General features: G+C 34.1%; 3 protein-coding genes across 3 annotated transcripts; all 3 read left to right on the top strand.

Moving 5' to 3' along the window:
- Positions 1-1,817: 1,817 nt before the first annotated feature.
- LOC140834144 (dicarboxylate transporter 1, chloroplastic-like) lies at positions 1,818-6,515 on the top strand. Its single transcript, XM_073198814.1, has 4 exons — positions 1,818-3,105; positions 4,472-4,693; positions 5,029-5,544; positions 6,439-6,515. Exons 1-3 carry the CDS (start codon positions 1,990-1,992, stop codon positions 5,389-5,391), a joined length of 1,701 nt encoding a protein of 566 aa, XP_073054915.1. The 5' UTR covers positions 1,818-1,989; the 3' UTR covers positions 5,392-5,544; positions 6,439-6,515.
- A 3,293-nt stretch (positions 6,516-9,808) lies between these two features.
- Positions 9,809-14,204, top strand: LOC140834143 (sulfite reductase 1 [ferredoxin], chloroplastic-like). Its single transcript, XM_073198813.1, has 8 exons — positions 9,809-10,090; positions 10,858-11,640; positions 11,731-12,027; positions 12,143-12,340; positions 12,762-12,896; positions 13,035-13,151; positions 13,247-13,405; positions 13,688-14,204. The coding sequence occupies exons 1-8, from the start codon at positions 9,908-9,910 to the stop codon at positions 13,889-13,891; spliced, it is 2,076 nt and encodes a 691-aa protein (XP_073054914.1). The 5' UTR covers positions 9,809-9,907; the 3' UTR covers positions 13,892-14,204.
- A 5,710-nt stretch (positions 14,205-19,914) lies between these two features.
- Positions 19,915-23,729, top strand: LOC140834142 (protein RETICULATA-RELATED 4, chloroplastic-like). The gene is made up of 8 exons (XM_073198812.1): positions 19,915-20,649; positions 21,649-21,717; positions 22,158-22,289; positions 22,375-22,428; positions 22,521-22,565; positions 22,922-23,061; positions 23,240-23,365; positions 23,451-23,729. Exons 1-8 carry the CDS (start codon positions 20,071-20,073, stop codon positions 23,506-23,508), a joined length of 1,203 nt encoding a protein of 400 aa, XP_073054913.1. The 5' UTR covers positions 19,915-20,070; the 3' UTR covers positions 23,509-23,729.
- Positions 23,730-25,293: the final 1,564 nt, after the last annotated feature.

The following is a 25,293-nucleotide window of genomic DNA, read 5'->3' as shown; positions in this document are numbered from 1 at the left end:
ATGAACACTGTCATGCTTTAAAAAAAACCTTGTTAATTGTAATAATTTCCGACAAATTGCTTAGTCCAAATTCTTAGCTTCAAATCCATGAATCAAAGCGCAACATAAACAATCAAATTGTACACGACTTCAAATCTTCTCACCCAAGAACGGCCTTATTTGGATGAAAAGATTCAATCCAAGAAAGGAATAATTGATGAAGGTTGGGTTATATTTCAAATAACTCATATCTTGAAAATATTTGAAATCATCATAATTACTACTAAAATTACATTACATTATATATGATTAATTTGACATCTGCTTCAATTTTGTCAATCCAAGTAAGTCAAAAAATTTGAAATACATCAATTCAAACACGCAACATAAATCTATAAACTCGGCTGTTTAGATAAGAGTATTACAAGTGTATTCAAATAAGCTAAATGAATTCACTTGTGTATCGAACCGATCGTTGCACACCTTTTTATATTTTTCATTTAACAAATACATTTATCCATATGAAAATTTTATCTCTTACGGGGGTTTGGGAGATGATAACTGTTGGATCTCGGTTTTCTACACACCCAAATGCAGCGGGAGTTTTAAAAAATTTTAGATCTTGACATTCAAGATATTGTTTGGGCATGAGCATGATTCCACAACTTCTGTTTGCCTGGTTGATTCTTAGCATCCGATGATGAAGAGTGGAAACCAAGTTCATTAATTACTAAAGAGTTTATCTATACTTTAAAATACAATTCAGTAAATTTTAACTGATTTTTTTGATAAGTCATTTATTTGAACAATATCAGTCAGTCTATAGTTCATATTGATTGATTTATCGAAGAGAATCCAACTGACAATAATCAAATCTCTGTGTTTCTAACCCAATCGAAATTATTTGGTGAGAGAAAATTATTGTGAATATTTTTTAATCAGATAATACAAAATTACTATGAAAAGTTAAGTCGATAATTTGGGAAAAATGTACTCATTTAATATTTAATAATGCCTCAATAATGTTCAATGGTGATAAATCATAATCAAATAGTGCAAAATTTTGGTTAAATATCTTTCATTTATAGTGTGAAATTAATACCTCAAAAATATCTAATAAAACCCAATTGTTATCAATAGTGATTGATATATAATATAGAAGTCAAATCGGGGAGTTAGAAACAAAATGATCGACAGGTTAATGTTTAATTTTTAATATATATATATATATATATATATTATATATATATATATATATATATATATATATATATATATATATATATATATATATTTCGGCCTAATTTAATCATAATTTAAAAGATGGCATCATGATTCAGAACATTTAAAAGTGATCATGATATTTTTTTTTATGAATATATAACATTTTTTTGACACTACTCTTTTAATTATTTTTGTATTTTATTAAAAATAACTTATATTAGATATTAGCTTCTCCACGATCTATAAATTTAATAATTTAAATAAAAAAATAATGAACACTCTCATACTTTAAAAAGACAAAAATTTGTGTGAGACGGTCTCACGAGTCGTATTTTGTGAGACAGATCTCTTATTCGGGTCATCCATGAAAAACTATTATTTTTTATGCTAAAAATATTGTTTTTTTTATATCGATAGGGTTGATCCGTCTCACAGATAAAGATTCATGATACCATCTCACAAGAAACCTACTCTTAAAAAAAACCTTGTTAATTGTCATAATTTCCGACAAATTGCTTAGTCCAAATGCTTTTGCGGAGAATGCAAATCTCAGTCGGATTTTTCAAGGACAAACTACTTCAACTTCCACCTGGCCATTTCGATCCCTTTCCCACAGTTAGATTCAATTCCGACGGTTGAGATTCACTCTAAACATTTCCAATGGCGTATTTGCACCCCACCTCTATCTCCCACGTAGAATTGAATCATTGATCACGAACACGCAGGGAGGCGAGACATTCAAACCTCCACCACCACCACCACGCCGCCGCTAAACGCCGTGAAAGGATGGCGTCTTTGGCCCTTACCACCTCTTTAAGCCTTCACTTTCCCCTCCGCTCCTCCCCTAAATCCCGAACACCGAAAGCCGTGTATCCCTCCACTAGATTTAAATCTATTGTCGCCAAATCCGCTGACATTTCCAAGAACAACCCGTTTAGTGGTTTTACTCGACAGGAAGATCAAGTCCAGTTCGCTAAGCAAAATCACAGATTCCTAATCAAACGTGATCCGATTGTTTCAACTGTGTCCGCTTCCACTTCCGCGGTGCCGGCAGTGCCAGCTCCCCAGCCGTGGCAGGGTGCTGCCATTAAACCACTCATAGCTTCGATAGCTACGGGTGTTATTATCTGGTTCCTTCCGCCGCCTTCTGGGGTTTCGAGAATTGCGTGGCAATTGCTTTCCATTTTTTTGGCCACTATAGTTGGTATCATAACGCAGCCATTGCCTTTGGGAGCCGTAGCTTTAATGGGCCTCGGCGCTTCTGTTCTGACGAAAACGCTTAGCTTTGCTGCTGCTTTTTCAGCCTTCGGCGATCCCATTCCGTGGCTGATTGCATTGGCTTTCTTTTTTGCACGCGGGTTTATCAAAACTGGATTGGGTAACAGGATTGCTTACCAATTCGTGTCTTTATTCGGGAGTTCTTCTTTAGGATTAGGTTATAGTTTAGTTTTTAGTGAAGCCCTTTTAGCCCCGGCTATTCCCTCTGTCTCTGCTCGAGCCGGTGGCATATTTTTGCCTTTGGTGAAATCCCTTTGCGTTGCTTGTGGTAGCAGTGTTGGTGATGGGACTGAGAACAAGTTAGGATCTTGGCTAATGCTTACATGTTTCCAAACTTCAGTGATTTCGTCATCTATGTTTTTGACAGCCATGGCTGCAAATCCTTTGGCTGCTAACTTGACAGCTAGTACTATTAATATGTCCATTGGTTGGATGGATTGGGCTAAAGCCGCGATAGTGCCTGGATTGGTTTCGTTGATTGTGGTGCCATTTCTTTTGTATTTGATCTATCCACCTACGGTGAAGAGTAGCCCGGACGCCCCGAAGCTGGCTAAGGAGAGGTTGGAGAAGATGGGGCCTATGACTAAGAATGAGATAATCATGACTGGAACATTACTACTCACGGTATTGCAACTTAAAAATCTAACTTGGATTATAAATTTTTCGTTTAATTACTTTTTGTTTCCTTTATGCTGCTAATACTATGTTTACATTATTAGTTAGTCACAACTTTTGTTAATTGGATGTGTAATTTGTTAGGGAGTGTTATTTTGGTTCATTCAAGTGTTACAAAGCTTTTGGCTCTTCGAATTCCCAAGATGTCACTAGCATATTTTCAGCTAATTTCATGTTAAATTGGATAATGTCAGAAGCTTTATATGCTTTCACCATTACACCTGTCATCTATTCTCAACATTAGATTTTAGTACACGATGGAAAGTAAATATGTTAAGATTCACTTTTCAATGTAAACTGAAATAAAACTTCACCACGCACGCACACACACAAACACACATGTATATAACTGCAATCTAGATGTTTGTTTAAATGTGATGGAAGGGAAAGAAAGAGCTGCTAATCATTAATCATTCAGTAGATGAGCATGTATATAACATGGTTTCTCTCAAACTTCCCATTCCTCTGTGATCCCGTACTTAGATGCCATAAAATTAATTTGATAAATTTTTTTTATATAGTTTTTCTGACTAATTCTAGTTTATGCAAAGCTGTTTTCCGTTCGCAGTGTCCAAAATGTGGCTCTTGTTTGAATTGGTTGTCTTTCATCCATGGCTGGGGGGCACTGTTAAGTTTGATATTTCACTTCTTTACTTGTGTGCTCCTATCCTGATCTTTTCAACAAAATTATTGATATTATTTACTCTTTCTATTCAATGAACTTCACCCGTAATTTTCAAGTAGACATTGTCATGATGCCTTTGTGGTTGACTTTATTAAGATAACTGATATGGTTGCATTTAAATGGCTCGAACCCATATCTGCCTATGAAAGAATAGTAAAAAAATGGAGAAACGTGAAGGTCAGTGCTTGTTTTTCAAAATTGTTTAATAATTATTGTCATTCGGTAAATTTAAAACTTATTTCTAATTTTACAAGTCATTTCGCTTTTTGCTACTTGAGATACTTCGTTATCTGATTTACTTATTTCTTGATTCGTCAATTCACTTCAATTTCATGGCTCTCTTAATTCTGATCCCTTGCCTTAATCTTTCACAACTGTATCCGAGTCTGTATTAGCAACATCGCCTCAAATTTTACGAAACAGGATGTTGTTCCCTCCGAAACCACATCCCATAACAGATTCAGAACTTTGACGACACCTTCACATTTTTCAGCGGATAGTATTATGTAGACAAAAGAATATCTTGATGGCATTTTTCGATAAATAAATTTCTAGAAATTACCATGACTTTCATTTGCCTGATTTTATTCAAAACGATGACTTTGTAAATATTTTTTCCCTGCATATCAGGTAGGGCTATGGGTCTTTGGAAGCAAGCTGAATGTCGATGCCGTTACTGCAGCAATTCTTGGACTATCCGTCCTCCTCATAACCGGAGTCGTCACATGGAAAGAATGCCTGGCTGAATCAGTTGCTTGGGACACCCTTACATGGTTTGCAGCACTGATAGCAATGGCTGGATATCTAAACAAATATGGACTCATTTCTTGGTTCAGCCAAACTGTAGTTAAGGTTTGTTCACTTTTCACTACATCTTACATTAGAGATGGGGATCAACGATTCCCCCTTCTATTCACCTTGGCATCCTGTATAGCACAGTTTTAAAGCGTAGTATCGAGCTTTTGCAAAACTTAAAATATTTGAGTTTTATAATTTTTATTACTGTTAACACAAGCATGTTTTTGGGTGCAACTGATGTTCGGGTTTACATCTATGTTTTCGTCTTTATCTATGAGTAGCCTAATGCAGCTCCTAGTTTAAGATTTAATTTTCTTCCCGCCCTCTACTCTATATAATTCGTTTGTTTCTAAGATGTATCTTCTCTATTTTTTCCCCTTCATTTACAGTTTGTTGGCGGATTGGGCCTTTCGTGGCAACTATCTTTCGGTATTCTCGTTCTCCTGTACTTCTATTCTCACTATTTCTTTGCAAGTGGGGCTGCACACATCGGGGCCATGTTTACGGCATTTCTATCCGTAGCAAGTGCATTGGGTACTCCACCATATCTTGGTGCCATTGTCCTTTCCTTCCTCTCAAATCTTATGGGTGGCATTACTCATTACGGGATTGGATCAGCACCCATCTTCTATGGAGCTGGCTATGTGCCACTCGCGAAATGGTGGGGCTACGGATTCTTGATCTCCGTGGTTAATCTTGTTATATGGCTCGGGCTGGGTGGAGCTTGGTGGAAAGCCATAGGCTTGTGGTAGAACCAGCTCCTTAGATGAACTCTCCCTCGGACAATAAATTTTGGTCTGTTTCGATCGGTTACTGTTTTGTTTGCCGTCGCGGGCATTCACCTTTCGAACTTCATCTTCTTTGAACCAAAGATTTCAGAAGTTTAGGCGAGATTAATGTGTAAGGCAGGGACGGATCCAGGAATAAGAGTTGGGGTGGCTTGAACTCAATATGATAAGTTATATATTATTAAAAAAAAAAAGTACATTATATCGTTCAACGAAGTTGTGCCTTACGGGATTTTAAAACATAAAATTCATCAATAATAGAATTTACATCAATATGTTTAGCTAAATCTCGTTCAATATAGAGTGTCAAACAATCGGCAAGAAAGTCATCCTCCATTTTATTGCGAAGTGCCGTCTTCACATGCTTCATTGCTGAAAAAGCCCGTTCAATAGTGGCAGTAGACACAGATAATGTCAAAACAAGATAAATCAATCTAGTCAACATAACATAAACACTTGACCGTCCACTCTCGGTCAATTGCTGACACAACTCAACAAGTGTAGAAACCTTTAAATTCTGCATCATATCGAGTTTATAAATGTATCAATTCATACTTCAAAACAACAATTTCTTGATTTGTGAAATCTCCAGGATAAAACTTCTTCGCAAGCTTGCAAATATCATCATTGTTAAATGAGTCAAATGAATTTTTAGGATCTAAAGCTATACTAAGAGAAAGAAGTTTCACCGATGACTCATTGAACCGAGTATTTAACTCCATCAAAATGAAATCTATTGCTGCATTATAAACATCAAAGTGGTAATGATGTTCTATTGAATAAACCGTCGCTAATTAAAACCGCCGATCCACCTTTTTTTATTTTTTAATAATATAGCGACGGTTTTAGCAATACCCGTCGCTAATAATTGCGACGGTTTTTGATAAAACTGTCGCTGATCCACATCGGCGACTGGTTTACTAAAACCGTCGCAAAAGTAGCGACGGTTATCAAAAACCGTCGCTAAAACCGTCGCTAAATTAAAAAAAATGGGCTGGGCTTCTGTGTAAGGTGAGATTTCTTGTAATGGAACAAAGTCAAATTCCAAATTAAATTAAGTACATTTATACTTTTAGGAGAGATTTGAAGGAATCCTTAGCCAGCTAATAGACTTGCATCAGTTTTGCTTAGGCGTCAGTAGAGTCTGGTTAAAAGTTTTGGTTCAGAAACAGAGATGCTCATAAATAATCAATTTTCTTTCTTAATTCAGTTCGACTAAGCTCTGTTTTTATTCATTGAATTAGCATCCTTGTTAAAATTGCCTAAACTAAAATGTTCTAACAAATACCAATGTTGTAGTTTTAAAGTTTAAACTACTAATTTATTTATACGTATTACGATTTTAAAATTTTAAATTTCGGGATAACATAGATAAGTCTATACCATTAAGGCAAAAATTTGTGTAAGACGGTCTCACGGGTCGTATTTTGTGAGACGGATCTTTATTTGGGTCATTCATGAAAAAATATTACTTTTTATGTTAAGAGTATTACTTTTTATTGTGAATATTGGTAGGGTTGATCGTCTTACAACTTAGGATGCGTGAAACGGTTTTACATGAGACTCACTCACTTTCCAAATCAAATGTTAAATTGGTTTGTACATATAATCGTTCCGTACTTCGGTTACTCACGGTATTTATTTTTGTTGACAAAACCCAAATCATAATTAATTCCTATAATATTAATAATAATAATATAATTATTATATATTTACCAAAAGGAAATTTAATACTAAATTGTATTCGGATTGATAGGATACCATCTTAAATTCCATTATGAATAAGATACAAACGCAAAACTTATTGGTTATTTTTCGAATCTACAACTTTTATGTTGAACATTTGTTTAAATTCAAAATAAAAAAACACTATATTGAAACGACATCCAATGATAATATTGAAATCGAAGCTCGACATTTATTGGTATATCGTAAGCGCATTTTAACTTCAAAATAAATTTTTGGCTGATCGTTTTTATATACCTCCTTAAAATCTATTTTTGGGTTTAAAACAAGTATTCTACAAAATTTGCCTATATCTTTTTTTCCATGTTATCTTTCCTTTTTTTCTTTTTTTTCCTCTATGCTTATTTATTAAAATTCTCACAACTAACTACCTTAAACCACGGATTTTATGTCAACATTTTGTGATATAGTGACATAAATTTCTCTCAGTGGAGACGATATATGAATTTGGATTCATTTTAAGACATGAATTTGAATCCACGTTAAAACAAAATTATGTCGGATAGAGGTATTTTATTTAATAAAAAAAACCCAAAATGAATTACTGGAGGCCTATTCATATTGATACATGTTTTTACCAAAATGACAAATGGAAAGATTGCTAGCTTGGTTTCATATTACTTTATATATATATATATATATATATATATATATATATATAATTTTAGTAATATAATGTTATTTTATACATAAAAATAATTTGAAAAATACATTTTATAAGCCATTTCCATGTCCTTTTTATGTATTTATTGGGTAAATGACGCCGAGGAATTATCGTATGCATTTCCAAATATGGAAAAAAAGTAAATACAAAATAGATATTTTTTATAATTATTAATATAATCTCCAAAACCCTATGATTTTAGACGAATAATGATTAATGAGAATGAAATCGAGTTCCTCATATAAAAATATAATTAAGTATTTCCCCATAATTTAAATAAATGTTTTTATTAAATTTTTTTAAATAAATTTGAGGGACTTTGGTTTTCCATATTTCGTCTTGTTTGTATTGGCAGCCATTGCCCGTAACCAAAGGCCAGCGCCCCATAAGAAGAGCCGAAGGTTCCTGCTTTCCTTTCATTTTCACGGTAATAAATATATCGTCTCACACAAATTTTTGTCTGATATGTTTGCCCCTGACATCCTACACTCGTTTTTTTCATCTTTTTCTCAACTTTTTTACAAAATAATAAGTAAATAAATAATTTTTTAAAACTCAATATTTTAATCATAAATCAATATATAATATTCATATATTTTATATTATATATGTGCAATACATAAATTCTCAAGTTATGAAAGCATATGGTCATATTTTTTTAAATATTAATTATTCACCACTTAATAGTTTTTATATAATAGTGGGTCTCATGTGAGACCGTCTCACGGGTCTTAATCTATGAGACGAGTCAACCCTACCCATATTCACAAAAAAAGTAATACTCTTAGCATAAAAAATAATAATTTTTCAAGGATAATCCAAATAAGAGATCATCTCATGAATACGATCCTTGAGACCGTCTCACACAAGTTTTTGCCTTTATATATATATAATTTGAATATCAAACTAACAAATTTTTTTTTAAAAAAATCTCGTTGGAATAATTTTCGAACTTAAAATATATTGAACAGAAAATAAAAAGAAAAGATGGATATGTCCAAGTTCAATGCACCAAGTCTTTGATGCCTTCTTCAATTTCTCCTTTTACTACGTCTTTGACTCTTACTACACGTGTTCTTCACGTCACGCGCTCCAATTTTTTTATTTTTTTGTTTAAAGTAATATTTTCATTTTTTTTTGGTCAGTATTCCAAAAAAACGTCTGAAAAACAAATTTTTTGTCGAAGTTTTTATACATAATCGGAACTTAAAAATACCTATTAACACCTTCAATAATTTAATTTCAATCAAATTTTTCATTCAAAACTAAACTAGTACGATAAAGACTCGATTTGACTTAAAATGCATATCATACTAATGTTTGGGCTGTGATCCGAGATAATAATAATAGAGTTTTAGGAGCTTCGACATGATTTATTCGTCATCCGGGATCGGTGAAAGATGCGGAGTTATGTGCCATCGGGTTCGGAATGGAGTTTTGTTTGAATCTTGTCTTCATGATGTTACTATTCTCTCAAATTCGTTAATTGATGTACAAGCCATTAGCAGCTCCCTAGTTGATCTAGGTCCGAGTGGAGTGCTCAAAATCGACATTCTGAATATGCTGAAGTCGGATGTTTTCTTGTCTATCAAGGCTATTCATCGATTAGATCGTGAAGCTTCTGATGTTTTTTCTTTTGTTGTTTGGTATTCTGGTGATATAGTAGCTTGGTTATTCAGTATTGTAAATCAAGATATTCTGAAGTAATGAATTTGTTATACTTTCAAAAAAAAATATATACTAAAATCCTAAATTTAAAACTAGTTTTCAAATTCGAAATTTAATGGTAAGAAAGTCATTATATATGATATTATATATGATATGATGATATTGGAATGGTAACTTGATTTTTAGTTTTCTTGAATTTTCGGGAGCGTGCTGACCAACGTCGATGGAGCGCGTGGAGGTGCGACGAAACAAAATGCGATTCTAGTGTCAGCCACGTGACAGATTCATGTATTAGAGTCACTCAACTCACATCACCTCCCAGTTCTTGATCGGCCAAAGATATCTATCGACCGATCGAAACCCTAGCTCCCCCGAGGATTTTTGTGGCTGTTTTTCCGCAACATGACCACTTCGTTCGGGGTAGCGAACGCAGCAATCGTCAAGGATCCGAAGCTGCAGATTGCCAGAAGCTTTAGTGGTTTGAAGAATGTGTCCAGTTTGATTCTGCTTACGAAATTCCCTCGCGCATCATCATCCCCTGCTTCGAATGTGGGCTCGACCACTGCCATTAGAGCTGTTTCCACGGTAGCGCTTCCATTTTCGCTTCTCAATTGTCATTGTTCTGCAGAGAGTTGCTCTTTTTCCCCATGTTTATAGATTGGTCATCCTCGCTTCTTCGGATTGAGGATGGCAAAAGAATAGTATTCTTAGCTTGTGCAAACAAATTCCTTGAAAGTTGGATTTTTTTTTAATGACTGAGTTGATTTTTTTTTTAATATGAACGAAAGTTGGATGTTATGCCTCTGTAGTCTATCGAATAAATACGTTTTTTTAATTAATTAATTAATTTATTTTTGTTGGGGGAGGGGGTGGAAAATGCGTGCAGTTATTTGTGTTTTTGGTAGATGGAAGTGAGAATAATTACATTGCCAGTCAAACTCGGGAGCAGGGGATGTTGCCGCCCCATACTTCAATGAGAAAAATTTTCAATTTGTTTAATTTTACTGAAGTAGAACATTGCCATTCTTAAGACACGATGTAGTGATGTTTCGGCCATGCGAGGGTGCAACATTGGATTATTTCTGTGTTGCCATAAACATGAAGACGTTTTACATATAAAATATATGATTGCTATTGTCATGATGGTATGGTCAATATTGCAAGAGAACTTGCATTTCAAGAAATTTTGATTCATGTAGTCAACAATTTATTGGTTATATTTGTGCTGCAACTTATTTGTTCCATGTGACTTATCCAACCTTGTTTGTTGGATCATTGTTTCTTCCCTGTAACCAATTTGACTTCTATGCTGCTGACACATTTATTTTTTATTTTACTACCTTTTTTTGCAGCCTCTTAAATCCGATACCTCGGTCGAGCTTAAGCGCAGTAAGGTTGAAATCATCAAAGAGCACAGTAACTTCATAAGATATCCTCTCAATGAGGAGTTATTAACTGATTCTCCAAATGTTAATGAAGCTGCTACACAAATAATCAAGTTCCATGGTAGCTATCAACAGTATAACCGAGATGAACGTGGCACTAGGTCTTATTCATTTATGCTTCGTACAAAGAACCCGAGTGGAAAGGTTTCTAACAAACTCTATCTTGTTATGGATGATCTAGCTGATCAGTTCGGGATTGGAACACTTCGTTTGACGACTCGGCAAACGTTTCAGCTCCATGGCGTTTTAAAAAAAGATCTTAAGACAGTTATGAGTGCGATCATCAAGAGCATGGGCTCGACACTTGGTGCTTGTGGTGATCTCAACAGAAATGTTCTTGCCCCGGCGGCACCATTTGTTCGAAAGGATTATCTTTTAGCACAGAAAACTGCAGAAGATATTGCTGCACTTTTAACTCCACAGTCAGGGTTTTATTATGATATGTGGGTGGATGGAGAACAGTTCATGTCTGCTGAATCCCCAGAAGTAGTGAAGGCCCGAAATGATAACTCCAATGGTACAAATTTTCCCAATTCACCTGAGCCCATATATGGAACGCAGTTCATGCCAAGAAAGTTTAAGATTGCAGTCACTGTTCCCACAGACAACTCGGTGGATCTTTTTACTAATGATATTGGAGCTGTTGTTGTATCTGATGCTGATGGAGAGCCACAGGGATTTAACATATATGTAAATACATTTCTTTTTTTCTTTTTCCCCCCATAAATTTTCAGCTGCTATTTTATGAGATTTGGTGGTTGTACATGATAATATTTGCAGGTTGGTGGTGGGATGGGAAGAACACATAGATTGGAATCTACTTTCCCTCGATTGGCAGAACCATTGGGTTATGTGCCGAAAGATGATATACTATATGCAGTCAAGGCTATCGCTGTCACACAAAGAGAAAATGGAAGGAGAGATGACCGAAAGTATAGTAGAATGAAATACTTACTTAGTTCGTGGGGGATTGAAAAGTTCAGAAGTGTGGTTGAACAATACTATGGAAAGGAGTTTAAACCTTGCCATGAGCTACCCGATTGGGAATTTAAAAACTATCTCGGATGGCACGAGCAGGTTGGCTTGACATTTTATGAGATGAAGCTCTTCCCCGAAACTTTTTGATCTTTTAATCCATCTATTATGCGATTGGCCTTTTCTGCAATTGGTTGTTCAAATGCTTGTTTTGCAGGGAGATGGTGGTTTATTTTGTGGTCTTCATGTGGATAATGGCAGAATCAAGGGAACAATGAAGACGATTTTAAGGGAAATTATTGAGAAGTATAACTTGAATATGCGGATCACGCCAAACCAAAATATTATCTTGTGCGATGTCCGACAAGCATGGAAGCGACCTATCACTATAGCTCTTGCTCAGGGTGGTTTGCTGGTAAAATATATTTAGAGTTTAGATTTTATAAATTTCTGCAACTTTTGAGAGTATTCTTCTTGTGTGCGGCAAAAACAGAGCTACTTGTCTCATTTTTTGGAAATCGCATAATGCACGAGCGAACCAGCTTCAGTTGCAGGAGCTGTATTTGAACATTGTAATTAAGATTTAAAAAATATATTAGTATTTCCCAAGGATCTACACTTGTTGGTATTTTATTTAAAAACAAATTTTGGGGCTGCAGGAAGGAGAGAGTGGGAAAATGATGCATTCAAAATTTGCAATACCTTAAAAAGTTATTCCATTGGAATTTTTGCATTGGTTTTATTTTGAAGTTTATGCTGCTATTCTTTTCTAGAAATCTGATTTCTTGAGTTCTTAGGAGGCTATATATCGCTAACTTTTTTTCCTTTTGGAACAGCAACCAAGGTTTGTAGATCCTCTCAACTTGACAGCAATGGCATGCCCTGCATTTCCTCTTTGTCCTTTGGCTGTTACAGAAGCTGAACGAGGAATTCCTGACATCTTGAAGAGAATTCGAGCTGTTTTTGAGAAGGTGACATCTTCCACTGACATCTTCCACCTCTTTCTTTCCACAAATACTAAACCGACATTACACAGAAGCTCCAGTTCAACAAGATATACAATTGGAGTTGTCATATGAGGCTTGTAAAAAAAAAAATCTCCTTTTCAGGTTGGTCTCAAGTATAATGAATCCGTGGTAATAAGGATAACAGGTTGCCCCAATGGTTGTGCTAGACCGTATATGGCTGAGCTTGGGTTGGTTGGTGATGGACCAAATAGTTACCAGGTAAACAGAAATAACCACATCATCGCTTTACAACTCCTCGAACTAATTGAAATTCTTTAACATAAACAAGTGCTACTGCTCCATCTGTGGTACAGATTTGGCTTGGTGGAAATCCAAACCAAACTTCTTTAGCGAAAGTATTCAAGGATAAGGTTAAGCTTCATAGTCTTGAGGAAGTTCTCGAACCTCTATTTTACCACTGGAAACGCCAACGAGTCTCTAAAGAATCATTTGGCGACTTCACAGTTCGCATGGTGAGTCATGATAAATACAAGGTTATGAAACTACATTAGCTCTAAACATTTTCAAGAACCTGCTGATCGCTTATTGCATGGTGGCCGAACCAGAAGAAAAATTGAAATTTTTTAGAGAGTGAAGTCATATTTTTGTATATACAACAACAACGTTGATAATAATAATATAATATAATACATGAAAATATGCTAGTCGTTCGGAAGAATTTAACTTTTTCTCGTCTCTTCTGTTGAATATGAATTGATTGCTATTTCAAGCATCTGAATGAACTACTTGACCAGGGAACGGAGAAGCTTTTGGAGATGGTAGACAAATGGGAAGGAATACCGCTATCAACATCGCGCCATAACTTAAAACTATTTGCTGACAAGGAGACATTTGAAGCCATGGATGCTCTAGCAAGACTGCAAGATAAGAACGCCCATCAGTTGGCAATGGAAGTCATACGCCATTACGTATCTACGCATAAGAAGCATATTCATTGAGCAATCAATCCACAATACGGTTCAATCTACTCTTGCAAGGGTACATGAAGATGCGCGAAATCTTACTTGTTACTTGTCGGTAACAGCTAAAACACCGATGGAACACCATTCGGTATCCAGCAGCAGAGTTTCTAACCTGTATGTGAACCTTATTTTTGCGTTCAGTTTTCTCGAGTATATGAATTTTGGATTAGCCTTGAGGGTTTCTTTTCCTGCCCTTTTTTTTAATGTTTGGAATTGGTGTAAGTTAATGCATCTTCTGCGTGAAACATATATTAAATTTGGATTGGGAAGTTGAATTTAGTTAATTTAACTTGCATCATTCTTTGTTAATATATTTTTAACTCGTGAGATGTAATGATAAATGATACCATGAAAAATGAAAATATAATTATAAGAGCTATTTTTTAAACTCCAAGCAGTGTAAAGTTTAAGCCAAGTATACGGATGTTGAAATTCGATTTCTGGACGTTCTTCCGGCCGCCACACAATACAGCGTTCCGATTGCTTTTCCAACAGTCGATCACACATCCCTCTCCATTGATCTCCAGTGAGCACAATCCGTAAAAAAATCGTGATTTGTGAGCGGGGGAAGCTTGGTTACGTTACTGGAGAATTACCTACTCTACAATGTAGTGAGTAGTGACCCCTCATACAAAACATGGGTGGTAGAGAATCCAATTGTTCTTGTGTGGCTCATAAATGAACCGGCGATATTTATGGTTTAAGACGGCCAAAGAAGCTTTATGTCTTGTTCTATTCCCTGTCGTCCTCTTAATTTTAAAACTGCATTGTCTGTTCTCACTTCTCATGAATCACTATCCACATATGGAAAAGACGAATGATCTTGCTTTGCGAACCTTTGGCTGCATGCACAACTTTCCTTCACGTTCACGATCAAAACAGAGGTTTGGAAAGATGAATCTTGTTCACGGGCCACCAAAACTGTCTTTTTTGGGCTACTCACCCACCCAAAAAGGCTATAGGCGTTATTGTCCCCATACCAGAAAAGCACACATCTCTCATGATGTTATCCTCTCTGAGGGAACACTTCACTTTTCATCCACTTCGATTCATGTGAAGAAGAAAGATGAATCTTGTTCCTGGGATGTTCTGGATCTTCCTTTACCCACTGCATTGGTACCTACTCATTTGTTGACCAGCCACCACATTCTTCTGACAGTGGTTTGGAAACAGCAGATAATTCAACATTACAGCTCCCTTGACAACAAGAGTTATAGGTATACTCGAGGAGGAAAAATGCCCCAGTGATCTTGAATCCTATTCGTTGTCAAGAGAATGAACTGACAGTGGACCCATGTAAAGAATCAGGACATCCATCCCCAATCTTGATTTAGACATGCCAATAGCTTTCTGAAAGCGTGCTAAATCTTGTACTCGATACACTAAGACCTGTCCAATAGGAATGAGGTGTTCAAGACAAAAACAAGGACGTGAGCGAACTAACCAATACGAAAAATACAAGCATACAAACCTCTATGAAACAAGTGTATGCAAGTATGCTTAAGTGATCAAGCATCAAGTCTAAAATCTCGTGTTCAGTCTAGAGATACTTAATGTGTAACACTATATGACGTAGCACCAATGGGTGGCTCCCACAATTAATCATATCTTGGACCTGCAGTGTCTTGAGTTACAATAGCACTCAGCAGTGTAGCATCGATGGGTGACTCTCAGTACCCAATCATCCAAGAAAATGGCTAAACGACTCCAATAAACAAGGTTTATTATTATAGATAACATGCTTAACGTGATATGCAATACAATATAATAACATGACAGAAATATGCATCACATAACCATTCCTCAAGTTGCCACCCACTCCGAAAGCGCCTCGAATAGGGGTGCAATCTACTCGAGTCGCGCTCGACTCTACTTGATATAAATTTAGTATGCTCGAGCTTAATCTCGATCAAGTATTATTTTTAGAGCCTGAGCTCGAAAAGCTCGATTTAGGAATAAAGTGCATGATATTCAATTTTCTGCATTATAAATTTGAGTAGAAACATGAGTCCTCAAATCCCAATTTTTTTTTTAAAAAAAAACATCAAATTTCAATAAAACAAAAAGGATCGGCACAACAAATTCTAAACAAAGCAAACAACCAAATTCCAAATAATTAAAAGGGAAATCCATCAAATCTAAACAAAGCACACCAAAATAATCACGATCTATTTGTTGGGACACCGTTTTTCACACTCAACGTGCATTGGAAGTTTAAAATTTTTTATTTTTAACGCTCAAAATTTTCATTGGGCATTGTATGTATTTAACCATCTATAAGGTGTTTAGTATTGTTACTTTCGCGTAAAATACACCAAACTAGTCCGAGATTAACATAGTTGGCCCTCTTGTATATCCCTTCGAACAGATGTCCCGCTTTTGATTGTCAAATTAAGTACACGATCAGATACTGTATTCTTCATTTAGATTACACTAGCAATCGCAAACAATTTCTCTGTTGAGACCAAATCTTCCAAATTTCCAAAATTCAGATGTGGTGTAGCGGCGGCGGACGGTGGCGCGATGGAGGACTTAAGGACGAATTTTTTTTTCCAATGTTTGTGATGGCCGAAAATTGTTGAAAGGGAGAGGAGAGAAATACTTATGGACAAAATTTTGTGTGCAATAAGTTTTATTTCATATGACCCTCAATGAAATATTTATAGATGTTGATTTCTGATCACATCGGGAGTCCTTCTCATATTAGGATTCATAATACGACTCCCACCAAGATTCATTATTTTCATTAAATAAATTTATAATGTTTATAATATCAAGTATTAATCAACTATTGATAATACATGATATATTTATATACGTGTTTTTCTATCTCCGTATAAAATATATGTGTATATATATTAACACATCTACACATATACAAATAATAATGCATAAACACATTAATTAAAATCAATAACTATTATTTAATTTCTTTAATTAACTTACTAGTTAATTAATATTAGACACCTATGGAATATTTTATGTGAATTTTGTAAATATTAGTAGTCATTAATACTAAAAATATTATTTAATTAGTAAATTTTAAATTCATTAAATAAATAATTGTGAAATCATTATAATCTTGATCGACGATCCGACAACGTCAATGTACCATGATACAAATCTTAATAATATAATGCAAATTGACATTTTGAAGATCAAAATTTTCACTGTCCATTTTTGACCGCTGCCAGTTTTGTGAACTCGTTCACCAAAAAAGACTGTTCCACTATTTTTCTTCAATTAGCAGTTAATCTTTTCACATAGGATATCTTCATTCATAGGCAAATGGTAAATTACCGATTATAATGCATATGCTCATATGTATTTTGAAACTCACTCAACCTAGCCACCTGATGACCCTCAATGGAATCGGTAAATGGATAAAAGTGCATGCTAATACGTGGAGCCGGTCTACATTATCACGGGTCAAAGGACTAATGGTGTACAACCATAACCGCGAACTATTCTACTTAATAAGTAATAACCATTTGGACAGTCCAAAGGAAAGTTATTTAGTGAATCATCAAATGATCACCCATTTTTATGAATGAACATCTCCATACCCTCACCAATGAAATATGACGTTTATATCATAGATGCTATTCTCAAGCTCAAAAGACTTTTATCCTTGTTTTAAGCGGGTGATTCTACTAAGAACTTGTTTAGAATATATGCATTTCCTTATGAGTTTCATGGCTTTATATTGAGAGACATACCTCATGATATTTATCTATGCAGCTTGCATGGGTAAACATATAAAGTAAATGTCATAATTAGATAAAATCATAAAATATTATTAAAATAAATATCATGTTTATATTAGAGTCAATAAAGTTCAAGACATAAGTTGACTTGCTGGACACTTGCTATAACAATATCTAAGAATGCAATAAAGCCGTGGAACTTGAAAGAGAGATCCAGAAAATTCTTCGGAATAGAGCCTTCGCCTATTGATACTTGAAAGGAGCTGAGAAATCTGTAAATAAAAATTCACATTAAATCCAAATTAAACTCATAAACATCTACAAACCTTGGAAATATCAAATGTGTAAAGTGCATTTATTATAATTCAAGGAAATTTAACTGAAGTTAAATTCAAAAATATATATTGAAATTTGAACCCAAAAAATGGGTTGAAGATCCTTCACATTGATTAACATCACCTACAACATAAACTACTAGCATACTCGACTTTGCAAAAACAACAAAGTAATATAACCGCTTATGACATAAAGAACTAGAACCTTAGATTGATTGCATTTTGGTTGAGTTGCACACAAAATTTAACAACTCAATATTTATTCTGATTATGTCAGATTATCGAATAATTAATTTACATGGCCTTACAGAATTTTTATGATATCAGTACTCATCACCAAAACTTAAATGCTTCAATATGATTAATCAAAATTTGATCTTTATTAAATTAGATTTGACTACTTTCACATTTTAATTGTTTTTCATTACAAGATTGATATAACACTAGTTATTTCGAAAACTGAAATTTCTCCACATACTAGGGGTAAGCAAATGCAATTCTGTTTGGTTTTGGACAAAACACAAATTTTTTTTTATTACATCTTCTCACGGGTCAATTTTATAAGACAGGTCTCCAACCTGCTTCAACACATGAAAAATTATCAATTTTTACACCAAAAGTATACATTTCACTTTATACATGAATCGAGTCGACCTGTCTTTCAAAAAAAGATAATGAGATAGTCCAACGGAGATCATCTATTACCATAAATTCAAATCAAACCAAGTTTTTCGGTTTTATTGAATAAAACACCAAACAAAATGATTAATACCACATTAATTCTAGATTTCGATTGGGTTTAGCTAATGGATTCTATTTTTTTTAAATAAAATATTTTGATTATTTTTAAACAAACTTTTAATTTTCTAAATGAAATATCAATTCACACACAATTAAAGCATTTAAAGATTTAATGCATGAGCTTTGAATAACAAATTTAGCATAATAATTACAAAAATCGTTTGGTTTGATTTATTTTATCTAATTAAATAATACAATTAATTTAATTTTATTTTTTAAAACCATTTCAAAGCATCATTGAGTAAAAACTAATCCAAACCGAGAGTTTGATTTGATTTGATTTTTTTTTTCCCAGATTGTTTCTGTTTGGATAAGTTTCTCCTCGCCAATATATTGTTGCTCAAAAAAAAAAAAAAGAAGTAAAAAGTGAAAAAAAAATTAAAACCAATTGTATATATATTTATGCCATTATTATTTGGTGTGTGTGATAATATAAGAATCATTCAACCAAAATCAACGGAAAAAAATAGAAAAATCGTTGATTAAATCAATTTTAGTCATGTAAATTGGTTTGTTTTGGATTTTAGTCTTGTAATTAGTCCAAATTTGATTTTCATCTACTAACTTGATTTGTTTTTGGGTTTTGATTTTTTCCCAAAGTCATTAAATATACCGAATATTTGCTTATTTAACAGCCACCGTTCATCTCCTACATAACTCATGTGGCGAGAATAAAACCTATGTTATCCATATTAAAATCAATGTAAGAAAAAATATTGGGAAAACATAAACCAAAACGTCATCTAATTTTTCAAAATATTAGAAAATTTTGTCTTTTTTCTAATTTTTTTTGTTTAGATAAATCTTAATGTGTTTAATACGAACTTTGTTCTTGTCGCGTAAGCTACGTAAAAGATCATCCATGCAAAATAAACATTCGGTAGATTTAATGGCTCAGGGAGAAAAAAAGACAAAAACAAAAATATTAATCCAAATTAGTCGATGAAATCCAAACTTAAGATTAAAATTCGAAACAAGTCGACTTACAAAACAAAACCGTAATTTTACCACAATCAACTCATATTCCAAACATCACACACTAGTATGACTTATTCATGTCATTTTATCGACTCATCCTACAAACCTATCGAAGGATTGGACGTAAGCTTGATTAACCATGGTAAAATGGTAGTTGGGAAAGTTGGTGCAGCTGCACCTTCCGCAATGTATAATTTCTATCCCTAAAACTCCACCAACCTACTTACAAACAACGTTCGTTCGCAGACAACGCACACCCGTAAGTGTCCGCCGCGCCAACACAACAATCTCCATATAGCTGCACCGACAGCCGCAGTGAACCACTGACGCCGAGATGCCGATATCCGCCACCCTTAGACACACCCCATCACTACCGCGCCATCTCTGTCTAAGCCACCAACCCAGCTCCTTTCCACCACCATCCTTCACCGTTTCACTGAAACCCAACATCTTCTCTCTTTCCTTAACCGCAAGTATTCAGCGCCCGCTGTTCATTGCCTTCTCTACCAATGCCGCCACCACCAGCTACGGGACTGATTCTGAATTGATCATAGGCGGCGGAGGCAACGGAAAGGCCGGAGTTGGCGGAGGCGGCGGAGGTGGAGGGGGAGGCGGGGGCGGAGGCGATAAAAATGAAGGGAATGATGATATGGACAAGAAGAAGAACAAAGACGAAGCTTTGATGGCGTTGACGGAGGCTGGGAGGAGTATCGAGAGTTTGCCGAAGGATCTGAAGGCTGCCATAGAAGACGGCAGAATACCCGGATCGATAGTTTTGAAATACTTTGATCTTGAAAGATCGGGGTTTATGTCGTGGCTTATGAAGTTCGGGGGATTTAAGGAACGGTTGTTGGCGGATGATCTGTTCTTGGCCAAAGTTGGTATGGAATGCGGCGTGGGAATATTCACTAAGGTACTCTAAATAATAAGACAAGCAAAAAACAATCTTTTTTTCAAATCATTCAGTGTTGGTTGCTTTAATCCTCAATTTAAGCACATGATCATGATCTGGGTTTTTCTCTTTATATTATGTATGTCGAAGTAGGATATTTTTATTGCGATATGTGTTCTGTTTACTTCTGTTAATAGCTGACTACCCATAGGGAAATCCAAGAAGTTAGACGAGGGTCCAGTTGATGGGTTTCGGGTAATTGAAAAACTATGTGAATTTGAAATTCTTTTAGTCGGGGTGATGCTATGTGTTAAGCTAGCTGGTCCTCCGGGCGCCACCCCACACCCTTTTTCATAGTTGAAGAAGGTGATGAATCCCATGTCACGAAACTGAGTGCAAGGGCCAAGGGTAGGTAAAGCAAAGGATGGATGTATGTGGGCCAGCTTTTGTTTGTTGAAGGATGTCTCTTCGAAGGTTGTATCACGATATTCAAATATGACTGTTCGTCTAAAGATAGATCTTGACCTTCTTTCCTTTTATTTATTCAACAAAGCTATTTAGTAAATAATTACTATTTTATTGTCGTTTGTCATTTTGAATGTGGACAGGATGTATCTCAGTTCATATTTAATTGGCACGTCAATTTTTAGGCCGATGATGGAAAGATTCAGAGTTGTCACTGGTAGCAAGACAACATAAACGCACAAACACCCTATACCTTTTTGTAACTTGGCCTGGCTCTTTCAACTCAAATTTCTTCTTTCTTAGTAAATTTCTTCCCCTCTGCAGGCTATTTTGTGGAATCTTGTCACATTAAGGGAACTGAAAGGAAACAGAACGGGACTTAGTTTATGTTTTGCACTTTCTTTTGATACGCCTCAAGAATTCAGACGTAGAGTTTCTTGATCTTGGTGTCATCTCTTTGTTTCAGTCTTCTCTTTAGTTTTACTCCTGGACTTTCGTGTTGGTTTTGTAATGTGCTTGGTTTGCCTCCTCGCTACTGGTTATTTTTTTGTTCAGACTGCTGCAGAATACCAGCGTCGCAAGGAAAACTTTTTCAATGAACTGGAAATTGTTTTTGCTGATGTGGTATGTAGTTACTTCTCATTTTTATCCATATTCAATTTCCTATATTCTACTAATTTTAGTGTATTGCTTGTTCCTGTTCCTGCCTGATGTGTGTTTTTTTACTAATGAAATCGGCTCATTTTCAGCTATGTGTACCGCACAAATGTATAGATCATCATAATAATAAATCTAATACTTGATAGTTAATATTATCCCAATTAATAGATTATTTAAAAATAAGATTTTCTGTAGATTGAAGCATTTAATTCAAATTATTCAGGATTTGAAATGTATTTTTTTCGTATAAAAAATACTTATTTATAAAAATTAAGATATTTGTTTTCTTTTTGGTGGCATACCAGTTGGCACTAAGTTAATTTAGGTTAATAAATAGGTGTAGAAAACTTAAATTTATGGAGACCTGAGTTACTGTCCCAACTCTTTTGTTTGCTTTTGGTCAGGTGATGGCCATTATAGCAGATTTTATGCTTGTCTATCTTCCCGCTCCCACAGTTTCGCTCCGGCCTCCTCTGGCTCTGAATGCTGGACGCCTTACTAAATTCTTTTACAGCTGTCCCGACAATGCTTTTCAGGTCAGTTTACTCATATACAATTATTGCTTCATTATCGCATAAAATATGAACCAAGTGGTGAAAATCTTGTTCAATCTCATTGCAGGTTGCTTGGACTGGAACCTCATTCTCATTGTTACAGAGATTAGGTGCTATAATTGTAAGGAGATCTCTCTCAATTGGTTACGAAAAAGAATAGTAAACTTAAATACTTTGAACTCGCATCTCATATTTTCACGGCCTTTTCTGCAGCGAAACGGGGCTAAGCTATTTGCTGTTGGCACTACTTCATCTTTGGTAATTCCCTTTTTCACATTAATGGCAGGACCAAAATGTATAAAAAATTATCGTTGGTGGTAACCGTTCAATATCATTATTTAAAGCTTGTACGGTAGTCTAGATGCTATGTTTGGATCTCCATAGATACCATGGACAGTCATATCAGAACAGGCAGAAAAGAAAATCATGGCACTAGTTGTTGCTTCCCAACATTAATTTATTTGCAATGGATCTAGTTTTTTGGCTGGCGTTTCTCAGATCTTATGACTGTTAGTCCATGCTTCCCCATTTTGTGTCAATTTTATATTAGATTCTACTTTTTTGGTGCTGGATCTGGTGAAAGCTTAAAACAATTACACTTCGTTGATTTGTAGGTTGGTACCGTCGTGACAAATGCATTAATAAATGCCCGAAAGGCAGTTGACCACTCGACTGCCGATGAGGTGGAGAATGTTCCGGTATTATCAACAAGCGTTGGTTATGGTGTTTATATGGCCATATCCAGCAATCTTCGGTATGCAAACTAATTATATGCTCCTTTACTTGTCCTCGGTCCTATCTTTTTATACTTGTATCTACTTCCATGTTTTTTATCATGGCCAAAAATTCTTTAGAAAATGTGGACAGAAAATAGGACGACTGCCACTGTATGAGCAAAATTTCTGCTGTAAACTTCTATGTTTATTCAACAGATACCAGGTCTTGGCTGGTGTTATCGAACAGAGATTTTTAGAGCCATTGCTTCATCAACACAAGTTGATCTTGAGTGCCATCTGCTTTGCTGTTCGAACGGGGAACACGTTTCTTGGTTCATTGCTGTGAGATTCTTCACCTAATTCTTCCACCCTTTCGTCTGTTCTCCTTTGCCTTAACGATTTGATTTTACTCCAAAACGTTTTGCAGGTGGGTCGATTATGCTCGTTTTATCGGTATCCAGAAAGCTCACGAGGCAGAATCATAACTGGAAAAATTTATCATCAGTTGACATTTCAAGGTGTGAGTAGTTTACGTGATTGATTATAGCTCTGTGTAGCTGTATGCTGTTGGATAATAGTGCACGTTCCGATCGTTACGCTGAATATTGTTCTTCATCATTATGGTAAAACATTCATTTTTATTTCATGTAATCTTGAATATTTTTCTTTTTAAAATAAATAAGGTGCTTAGTCTGTTCATAACTTGTTGTAGTAGAAGTTAAATGATTTGATTTCAATGAACTTGAGATTGAACTGGATTGTATTGAAGTGGTTACGGATAAATAGTGAGACATATTTTTTATTTGAGTAATCTAAATTTTCATATCAAAAGTATTATTTTTTATGAGTGGGTTTCGTGTGAAACTGTCTCACGGATCTTAATCTGTGAGACGGGTCAACCCTACCGATATTAACAATAAAAACTAATACTCCTAGCATAAAAAGTAATATTTTTTCATTGATGATCTAAATAATAGATCCATCTCACAAATACGACTCGTGAGATCGTCTTACAAAAGCTTTTACTTTTTTTTTTATCTATATCTATATAAATATATGGATTGAATTGTAAATTTCATCTATTGTCCCTATTAAAATTGTATTTTAATGACACTTTATCTTCCTTTTATGTAATTAGTTAATTATTATTATTAATCCATTGACTAATTATTATTTATTACTCTTTCACTCACTTTTTCAAGAAAATCACTATTATAAATAAATACATGGTTATTTATTTTTTCATCTACTCATTTAACAATAATCATTAATATATTTTTATTGTTAATTTCAAATTATTTACTTTAATATTTACATTGACATCAATTTCACAAAAAATCACTATCATAATGTTAAAAATTTAAATAAATTATTAATCTATACTAATTCACAAAAAATCACTATCATAATGTTATAATATATATCTATATCTATATAAATATACGGATTGAATTGTGAATTTCTTCTATTATCCTCATTAAAATTGTACTCTGATGATATTTTTTCTTCCTTTTATGTAATTAGTTAATTATTAATCCATTGACTGATTATTATTTATTACTCTTTCACTCACTTTCATGGCATGACTACAAATAATATCAAAGTATTTATTCAACAACTAATGATTCGAAACAATATGTAATAATATTATTTATAAAATTAATTGATTTTGTGAAAATACCTTACAAATAATAGTAATAGTGTTATACATTCTTTTATTAAAATAAATAATACAAAAAATTATGCTAACAGAGGTTTCGAACTTATTTTTACAATTTATGTATTAATTATATTTTTCATAATCTTAGTTTTTTTTACAAATAATACAAAAAAAAATTTATGTTTAACAAAACAGAAAATAAGAAATTATAAATTTATATGTCGATGTTTAATCTATATTTATATCTATATATATACTAATATAAATATATGAATGTGAATTGTGAATTTATATAAATATCCTTACCTTCATTTAATAATAATAATTTAATTAAATATTCTTACCTTCATTTAATAATAATAATTGATACATGTTTTCTTTTTCATATATTCTTTTAATAATAATCATTTCATTAATACATTTTTATTTTTAAATTTAAAATTAATTACTTTAATATTTACATTGACATCAAATTCACAGAAAATCACTGTCATAAATACATGTTTATTTTTTTTGTTTGTTTTTCATCTATTCATTTTATAATAATCATTAATATATTTTTATTTTAAAATTTAAAATTAATTACTACATATTTTCTTTTTCATATATT

Source organism: Primulina eburnea, chromosome 6 (genome assembly GCF_022965805.1).
Source record: "Primulina eburnea isolate SZY01 chromosome 6, ASM2296580v1, whole genome shotgun sequence".
NCBI lineage: Eukaryota > Viridiplantae > Streptophyta > Magnoliopsida > Lamiales > Gesneriaceae > Primulina > Primulina eburnea.
The sequence above is the reverse complement of the archived record's forward strand: the minus strand, read 5'-3'. Positions and strand labels throughout refer to the sequence as shown.

Excerpts from the sequence above, each read along its gene's own strand:
- LOC140834144 (XM_073198814.1), top strand. The coding sequence starts at position 1,990 with ATGGCGTCTTTGGCCCTTACCACCTCTTTAAGCCTTCACTTTCCCCTC. Across the intron at positions 3,106-4,471 it reads CTGGAACATTACTACTCACG|GTAGGGCTATGGGTCTTTGG; the intron begins GTATTGCAACTT and ends CCTGCATATCAG. Across the intron at positions 4,694-5,028 it reads TCAGCCAAACTGTAGTTAAG|TTTGTTGGCGGATTGGGCCT; the intron begins GTTTGTTCACTT and ends CTTCATTTACAG.
- LOC140834143 (XM_073198813.1), top strand. The coding sequence starts at position 9,908 with ATGACCACTTCGTTCGGGGTAGCGAACGCAGCAATCGTCAAGGATCCG. Across the intron at positions 12,028-12,142 it reads ATCTCGGATGGCACGAGCAG|GGAGATGGTGGTTTATTTTG; the intron begins GTTGGCTTGACA and ends CTTGTTTTGCAG. Across the intron at positions 12,897-13,034 it reads TTCGAGCTGTTTTTGAGAAG|GTTGGTCTCAAGTATAATGA; the intron begins GTGACATCTTCC and ends TCTCCTTTTCAG.
- LOC140834142 (XM_073198812.1), top strand. The coding sequence starts at position 20,071 with ATGCCGATATCCGCCACCCTTAGACACACCCCATCACTACCGCGCCAT. Across the intron at positions 22,429-22,520 it reads AGAGATTAGGTGCTATAATT|CGAAACGGGGCTAAGCTATT; the intron begins GTAAGGAGATCT and ends CCTTTTCTGCAG. Across the intron at positions 23,366-23,450 it reads ACGTTTCTTGGTTCATTGCT|GTGGGTCGATTATGCTCGTT; the intron begins GTGAGATTCTTC and ends AACGTTTTGCAG.